Here is an 8862-nt window from a genome sequence, read left to right as displayed (position 1 = left end):
GTCCGGTCAGTATGACATGAGGTCGTCCATCAACGACATCCAAAAGAGGCAGAACAGCTTAAAAACCCTTCATTCAGTAAAATGACTAGAATAACTGAACGCGGTAGCAGCGTCTAGAGAATTGTAAAAGGATACAAATAATAAAAATGGCTTAAACAATTTAAAAATAAAGATATGAAACGACTACTTCTTAAACCAATCGGCTGAAAATACCTTAAAAGCTAACACAGCTAAAATGACTTAAGGAGCTCCAAAAGATGCAATAGCTGAGCTGCTGGGGCCCAAAAATAGCTAAAACTGACCCAGAAACATATAAAATAACTAAAAAGCTTAAAAAAAATATTGTTCTGAACTCTATTATAAATGAAGATACAGTTTCTGTAGGTTTATAAATAATGAGCATCTTCTGTGACTTCCAGATGAGTTAATTTGGTGGAAAAATCTCTTTTGTTTCTAAAAGATTTGAATCTTTTTAAAGGTTAAAATATAAACCGAATTGCCTTGAGACAGTAATGATTCTCAATCGAGAAGGAAGAGGAATGGTGGAACAGGTGGATTTCCACTCACTGGCAGAAATACTTGATTATTCTGCTTTCCCTGCGGGAGTGTGTGCATAATCCTAATTACAAACCAGCTCCTTGAAGCATTTTACCTCCTCTTTCCTCGTGACCTCCACCATCAACGGAGCTCATCTCAGCTGAACCTCCGACTGAGAATCAGAGAAACATCAGCTTTTCATCCGCTGGACGTCTAAAAATCACCCTTAGTGCTTTACATCTTGACAAATCTTCCCAAAGGAGCCACAAAAGCAGCCGGTGGTCAACACTTCCGCCTGTTTGGATGGCGTGTTTGCTTTTTTTTTTATTCATGAAATATGTTTTCCAGCCGCCTGGCGGGGAATAATCCATGCAGCAGCATTCAGGAGGACATCTGCCCCCCAAACACCCTGCAGCTACGATCATGTAATGGTGTGAGGTGCTGCTAAATCTTTGGTGCCGTTAACTAAAACTAAAGCCTGGTAAAGCCCTGCAGGCACACACACACACACCCACACACACACACACACACCCCTCATCCTTGACTGCACCAGGCAGTAACCCTCTTAATTCTTTCCATGTGGAACACAGATGAAGCCTGATAATTGGAAATGCTATTAAAAATAGATAAAAAGGCTCAGGCATACAGAGCATGGCAGGTAAATTATATTATCCACACAAACCACTCTTATGTAAGTGAACATCTGAGGACTCTCTCCTCTCTCTCTCTCGCTGTCCTCTTCATCCTCTTTTCATATTTGGATCATTTCGGCTGCTTTCGAAAATATTCAATCAATTTCTGCTAAGCTGCAAATGAAACTTCATGTCTGCTTGAGGAGATTTTTTTTGCATGTTTGGATACGGACACGGTTTGGCTCTGAAAATACAGACAAAGCATCTGCATTTCTACGTGCTGTAATCATTCATCTTTATTCTGGATAGATCAATACTGAGTACAAGTACTGACCTTCAGCTACTTGCTGGTACTGAGTGCTGATTAAATGCCATCAAGCCTAATTTACACTGAATGCACTAACAAATGCGTTAATCTCAGGTATTTGAGAGAAATGTTCCTGCTTTACTTCATGATTTGGAGCGAAAAGGTCGATTTCTGCCTTTAACCGGCTGCAGATCAGATCCGATAAAGTGTTTAGAGTGGAAAGCCGAGCCGTCGGCGGAAGAAAAGTGCAGTGGTTAGATTAAACTGCCTTCAAAATACTGCAATCCGTGCAAGAAGCACATTCGGTATATTTATTGGATATTAAAAGCTGCGGGTGGGAATGTAAATATGTGCTTTATGTTCAGAGGACGCCCCACTGTGTGCTGGATTAGGGATGTTCTGTTGAGCCGCCTTTCTTTGAACTGTATTGAAAGATCCAGCGAGCCGTCAGACACAAGAGGAGTAAAAGCAAGAGGAAATAAAGAGGTAAAAAGAAAAGAAGGTGCACAGGAGGGGTGAGGACGACAGGAAAAAAAATGGAAAGTAGAAAGGTTTCATCTTTTGTGATTTCATTTTTTTTGCCCAAAGTGTTTTAAGGTAATACAGAGAAAATCTAATTAAATCAAACTGACAGGAAATGGTAGGAGAGGGTATAATGGCAACGAACGCAGCAGCGAATGAGCATGAGATGGTTTAGTGAATAAAAGGGGGAGAAAGGAGGATAAAAACGTGCGGCGGGGAGATAAAGAGTGAATCTGCTGCAGAAGTTCGTAATTATAACGACGAGACAGAACAAATGAATCAGCACTGCTGCAGCTGAATAATGCAGCGGAGCGGGGTGGTTTGCAAACACAGAGAGAGAGAGAGAGAGAGAGAGAGAGGACGAGAGGACAGAGAGGTTTCAGACACAACATCTGTGGCTTCTGGAAACAGCTCGGGTTCCAAAGAGAAAATAGTCCGACTGGAAAAAAAACTGAATCTCTGATGAAATGTGTTTCTGTCAAAACCTTCGTTTGTTGTGCTTCAACCTCGCCTGTGTCTCACCGATTTGACGGGACAGTCAGACTGTGGTTCTAATTCTTTAAGCCTGACCTCCACCTTTGAGATCAGGGGTGGCAAACGTGAGGTCCGTGGGCCAAAACCGACCCAGCACAGGCTCCAATCCGGTCCCTCAAACCACCGAGTGAATCAGTTCCCACGGCTGTGGTCTGCAGGATCAGGATCAGCGCTTCAGAGAAGTTGCATTTCTTTCTTTCCATGGAGACGAAACTCCGAACGCCGTCGTGGTGTAAACAGACCACCCGAAGCGTAGCAGAAGTTTTGGCGTTTTCACTTGAAAAGTGAAGCGTTTCAGTTTCTAAAGCTGAGCTCTCGTACTTTCAGAGGTTTACCGTCGAAGAACACGTCTGAATTTTCTGGATTTCATCATTTTCATAGTAACTGTTTGATTTTGTGAAAATATCAACATTTCCACCACGTCTGTGTTTCAACAAAGGAAAACTTTAAAGTTTAAAGTTGAGGTTATTATGGCACTGTTTTCCCGGTCCGGCCCTTCAAGATGAAAAAGCGAGTTTGGCACCGCTGGACTATGAAGCCTAATAAGAAAAGGTTTATTTACCGTACTTCACGGCGTGTCTTCCTGCCTCCTGAATAAAATCTGCCGCGACAGGAAAGTGTCTGACGTGCAGATGATCGGTAAAATAAACTTTGGGAGGCGCCGGCACCGTTTCTCATGCCTGTCACCTTTTCCTCACAAAATCTCTTCAATATGGAGATTTTTCTCTTTTCTTCTCCGAGCGTTTGAACGTCATGCCATCAAAAAAGAAGGAAAAAAAAGGCGTCATTTTTTTTTTTTTTTTTTTAATTTGAGCCAGTAAAGTGTTTCTGAATGTCACGTCCACTTTGTGAATACAAATGCTCCCCTGGACGTGCGGCGCTCTGCTGGAAGGAAAAGCCATTTTCTAGATAAATGTTGGGGGTCAGGGAGCGGAGTCAAAACACGGACGCAGGACTGGACTTTGTGTGGAGTGTTTTTTGTGAGCGGAAGTTAAATAAATGATTATTTACAGACTTTTTAAAGTCCCTCTTTGTCTTTTGTCCCCGGGTCGCAGCCCTGACTGCTCGGGCATCCGGACGTGCGCCGAGTGCCTGGAGAGGGTGGAGTGCGGCTGGTGCGGCGACCCCAGCAACACGGCCGGGGCGCCTGCATGGAGGGGTCCTACCGGGGCCCCGCTGAAGGCCGCGCACCCCCGAGCCGGACCCCGGGACCGGGACCGGCTGCGGGACCGGGACATGGCGGTGGACCAGGGTCTCTGCTCCTCAGACAGAGGCTCCAACTGGGCCTTCATCAGTGGTCCCGGTGAGTCAGCCGACGGTCCGGGTCAGTGAACAGGATCAACACGGTATCACCAGTAACGTGTGTGTATGTGTGTGTGTGTCCTCCCAGCATGTCAGTGTAACGGTCACAGCCGGTGTGTGAACGGCAGTGTGTGTGAGAGCTGCGGGAACCTGACGGCGGGCTCGCACTGCCAGAGCTGCATGGCCGGTTACTACGGCGACCCACCAACGGCGGCAAGTGCAACGGTGAGTCCCCGGGGAGTCCGCTGCCAACTTGTTGCGCGCAGTGTGTGTTGTGTGGCGGTTTTCACCGCTGCAACACAATGGAAAAAAAAACTGCAGGTTCAACTCCCTCCAGTTTCCAGGTTTTCCCCGACACGTGCAGGGTTTTCTGTTTATTCTGCTTCCTGGAACAAGAACATTCTGAAAACAGGTTTTAAACGGTGTATTGTGGTTTAACCCCCGTTCTTGCTCAGATCACGAGTGACTGATCCTGCGTCAGCCCGTGGCGGCCTGTTGGGGGCAGCGTTTCAAAGCTGTGATCTCTGGGGTTGGTTTATCTGCTGGTGCCGGAGGACGGGTGAACCGTGATCCAGCCGACCGGCGCGTGTTTCATGGAGGAGAAATGGGAGTTTTCTGGTGCTAAAGCAGGAAAACAAACCATCTTTTTCCTGAAATCAGCACTTCCCCTTGTTCTTTCTTAACGACAAATAACACCATTAAGTGCGTCTTTGTGTCTTTGTCTGTGTCTTTGTGTGTGTGTGTGTGTGTGTGTGTGTTGTGTGGTGTGTGGTGTGTGTGTGTGTGTGTGTGTGTGTGTGTGTGTGTGTGAGTGAGTGTAAGGTATGGATGGATGAGTGAGGGGGCGGAGCAGTAACATCACTCCTGCTGTGACAGATGTGCGTTTTAGTTTGGCGGCGGCGTGACATTAAATCGCTCTTAATCATTTTCTTATTTCCTGAGCTGACTGCCGTCTGCGGCGGCGGCGGCTGATAGATGCACGCCTCCTCCGTCTCGCCACCTTTTTCTTCTGCTTCAGCCTTCTTTTTTTCTATCATCCCCTCCATCTTTGTTCGGGACTCCAATTCGGGTCGGTTCCTTCTTTTGAGTCATCTTTTTCCTTTTCCTCGCAGTTCATTCTAAATCCGAAGCTTTTGTTTACGATGAAATATAAAAACGGCAGCAGGTCTCGTAACAGTGACATAAAGAGGAAGGGATATAAATGAATAAATATAAATGTAAATAAATGGCCGGATGCTTGAAGTGAAGCTACATTCAGGGTGTTACTGTGTTTGCAGTGAAGGCAGCGTTCAGGGGAGCTTGGAGGGTTCAGAAAGAGGTCGTAGGTCGTGCTCCAGACTGACAGTCGCTCCACCTCCACCCAGGACCAGATCTTATGAGTTGGGGTTACCCCGAGACAATTTCCCCCCCTGCCTTGTTTTTGCTTTCCTTTTTACTTCACAGTTTGCTTTTTCCATTAACTTCCTGTTTCCTCTTTTTCTCTGCATTCTTTTCCTTCTTATATTTCCTTCCTGTCATGTCATTTTCATCCTTTATCTTCTTCTCTCCCAACTTTCTTTTATTCCTTTGCCTTTTTTTCTCATTATTCTTCCTTCATTGTTTTTCCTAGTCTTTGCTTTTTCTTATTCCTTTCCCTGACTTTTGTCTCCTTCACTTCGGTCGTTGTCTCATTTCCTCCTCCTCGTCTTCCGTCTTCCTCTTGCTCCTCCTCTTCTTCCTCCACCTGCCCCCCCCCCTCCTCTTCCTCCTCCTCTCCCTCTCCTCTCGCTCCGTCTCCTCTCAGTAAAGTACCAGTTAAAGTGAATTTGTCGACAGGTTTGTGTCATCACTTCCCTGAAGCTCCTTTATTGGACACACACACACACACACACAACACACACACACACACACACACACCACACACACACACACACACACACACACACACACACACACACACACACACACACACACACACACACACACTTCCACAGTGACCCCCTCTGTTGTGTTCATCCCTCCTTCAGTCCATTCATCCTCCTCCTTTATGAAAAGCACCGGTGGATTTACCTTGAGCCAAACGGCTCGGAGGCGGCGGCGTGTGGCCGATTATAGCGGCTGAGTGATGGAGGGAGCGCTCCGTCCCCACCGGGGGGGACAGGGGGGACAGGCCTCGCCTGGCGGCGCTGCCCAGAGGAAGGAAAGGGGGAAGAATGAGGGGAAAAGACAAAAGAGAAAAAGATGAAAGCGTGCGGTGAGACACACAAGGGTTAATATCGGCGTAAAAGGACAGTCGCCCTTGGATGGAGGGAGGGTGGAGGAGGAGATGGAGGGATAAACAGAGAGGGAGAGACGGAGGACAGACAGAGGAGAGGGGAGTCTGTCCGTTCCCCCCGTCCCCGTGACAGATGATTAACTAACCTTGTCAAATCTGGATGAAGTGTGTGTGTGTGTGTGTGTGGGTGTGTGTGTGTGTGTGGTGTGTGTGTGTGTGTGTGTGTGTGTGTGTGTGTGTGTGTGTGTGTGTGTGTGTGTGTGTGTGTGTGTGTGTGTGTGTGTGTGTGTGTGTGTGTGTGCAGGGCATTAGTGTCCCTTTTTCTCTGACTGTAGCGTTCACCTTGTGCTGCACACGAAATCAAGCGCACCCCCGGCTGCCTTGAGAGGTGCTGGATGTGGCTGCGACTCGCAGGCCTGACGGGGGTTTCAGATTTCCTCTCTTCCTTTACGCTGCAGCAGACAGACGCGCCGAAGCCTCCTGGAGGATTTTTTAAAAGCCTGTTGATCACGACAAGCGCTTCGCTGACACCTCCATGTTCCTCCTGCACAATATCAGGAAAGAGTGACGTTAGCTTTTTTTTTTCTGGGCTCAAAAAACAAAAAAAAACAGGATGTTGTTGAAAAGCTGGATTAGATATAAATACACTACCTTTAAAAGACAAACAGGATCTTTTCGTACCTTCAGCCACGGTTTGATTGCCAATTCTTGCAGCTGCTTTTTTCAACCGACTCAGGACACCACCTTGTGGTGCAGGCATGTACTGCAAGACTTTACAACCTGCTGCAAGGTAGAACAACATCTCTCTGGAGGGAAATTATCAGCACAAAATAGTGACTGTGGTGTTCTGTGTGCATCAGGCACGTTTTAGTCCACTTACAGCCCAGTTCCATCCTGAGCGGGCCAGACCAGCAAAATAGTGTCATAATGACCGTAAGATTTAAAGCTTTGAAGCTTTAGTTGTAGAGCAGAGTACGTTTGATGAAAACATATTTTCTTTAAAAAAAAAAAAAAAAAGTAGACAATTGCAACCCAAAATGACGACAAATACTACTTGTATTCTTTCTAGTGCTGTCAGTTTTAATCGCATTGATCACAATTTAATCGCATTGATCGCAATTAATCGTGATTAATTCATGGAGAACTGTCAACAATTAACTTTTTTAAAGTTGAGATTAATTGCAATGAAGAATCTAATCCTCATAAATCAGTCCCCAATGTCAGGAAAAAACACTATTATCCTCTAGTTCTTTTCTTTGACCCAATTGGCAGACCTCAATGGATTAATCGTGATTAAAACTGACAGCATTAATTCTTTCATCTGCAGTCCATATTTTAACACCGCAAACGGGAAATTAGGAGTTTTCAGATTCTCCATGAACATTTTGTGTAACGTGTTGGGTAAATATTCAGTATCACCACTTCATGTTGAACATCAGCTGATGTGACAGTGTCCGGTAATCCAGCTGTTGAGTCAGGCTTTCACAGTGTGTTAACTACTAATCAAACCTGATAGTTCGACTGAAAATACACTCCCAAAGTGAGCAGAGCAGACTTTACTAGACTACACAGGATAAAAAACCACTTAATTAAACCGCTAGTAGCACAATTAGAGGATTAGATTGAGCCAACCTTTGCCAAACAGTGTTTAAAAAACCCTGAAAATATTCATTTAGCACAGACGTTTCACATTACTCCACTGTTTTATTATTCCAGAGTCCTGTAGTGAGTTTTCCCGAGCCGGCTCTCGTGGCGGAGGAGGTAACAGGCCCTCGCTCTGCCCCGTGACTCGTCTTGTATTCTCTCCTCTTACACTTGTTATTCGCCTCGGACACATAATGCTCGGCTGCTGCCGGCTCCTCCCGCCCAACACTTTATTGCCTCCATAAATTTTTGCATGATCCACATCAGCGGCCTCCTGCTTCCGCCTCGCCGCGACGCTCCGTCTCTCCCGCCGCGGCCCCTCACCCTCTCCCCCGGCCGGCTGCGGCGGCTCTTCAGTCACGCCGACCGTCTGACAGGCAGTTGTCGGCTGCCTTCGGTCCTGAAGACGGACCGTTGCTCACCTGAAAGGTTTCCCTCTACGGTCGCCGTCTCGTCTCGTAGAGCTGCAGGGGACGTCTTCAGTCTCCATCTCGATGCGGAGCGTCAAGCTGACGTTGGTCCAGGGGCCACGTGCCGCTCAGCCAGATGTGACCTTCAGAAATCCACATCGGTGAAAAGCAATTTCAGAATGCAATTTTTTTTCTCACTGATGGAAAACAAGCTGATACTTAATGCAACGTTACAACGTTTTGCAGCTTTAGCAGGCATGTAAACCCTGTTAGTGTGTCTTTGATGTTGACGCTACACACTGTTGCGTCAGTGGTGCGTCGGCTCAGGCCTCCGCGTTGAGTAATGTCTCAGTGAAACACTGCAATCCTCAGTAAACACGCGAGGAACAGGAGAAATGACAGGGAATGTCTTGTTACAGTGATTTGCCACTTTGTCATGTGCTTGACGGCCCTCGTCTGGACCAATAAACGCGTTCAGATGAGATTTAAATGATTCCAAAGGATTCAGTGAATGTTTGTGTTTCTACGGGATCAGCACACAGTACGCATGTTGGCATTATTTTCAAGCCTTTAATTTCCTCTGGAACGAAAAGAAAAGGAATCAACACAATATTTCCAAACTGGTTCACCTCGATCCAGACTTCAAACACGACCTAGACTTTTAAATGAGAACCAAAAGACCCAGAATCTGTAAATGTGAGACCAGGACACTTGAAGCAA

The 8862-nt window shown here is 46.4% G+C and overlaps 1 protein-coding gene across 1 annotated transcript in view; it reads left to right on the top strand.

Annotated features, from left to right (window-relative positions):
• The window catches only part of atrnl1a (attractin-like 1a), a 251087-nt gene that overhangs the window by 79698 nt on the left and 162527 nt on the right, over window positions 1–8862 (top strand). Inside the window, 5 exon segments of the mRNA XM_030106400.1 lie at window positions 3593–3664; window positions 3667–3770; window positions 3772–3835; window positions 3923–4036; window positions 4039–4059. Coding sequence (XP_029962260.1) covers window positions 3593–3664; window positions 3667–3770; window positions 3772–3835; window positions 3923–4036; window positions 4039–4059 — 375 coding nt within the window.

This window comes from Salarias fasciatus, chromosome 13 (genome assembly GCF_902148845.1).
Source record: "Salarias fasciatus chromosome 13, fSalaFa1.1, whole genome shotgun sequence".
Taxonomy (NCBI): Eukaryota; Metazoa; Chordata; class Actinopteri; order Blenniiformes; family Blenniidae; genus Salarias; species Salarias fasciatus.
The sequence above is the reverse complement of the archived record's forward strand: the minus strand, read 5'-3'. Positions and strand labels throughout refer to the sequence as shown.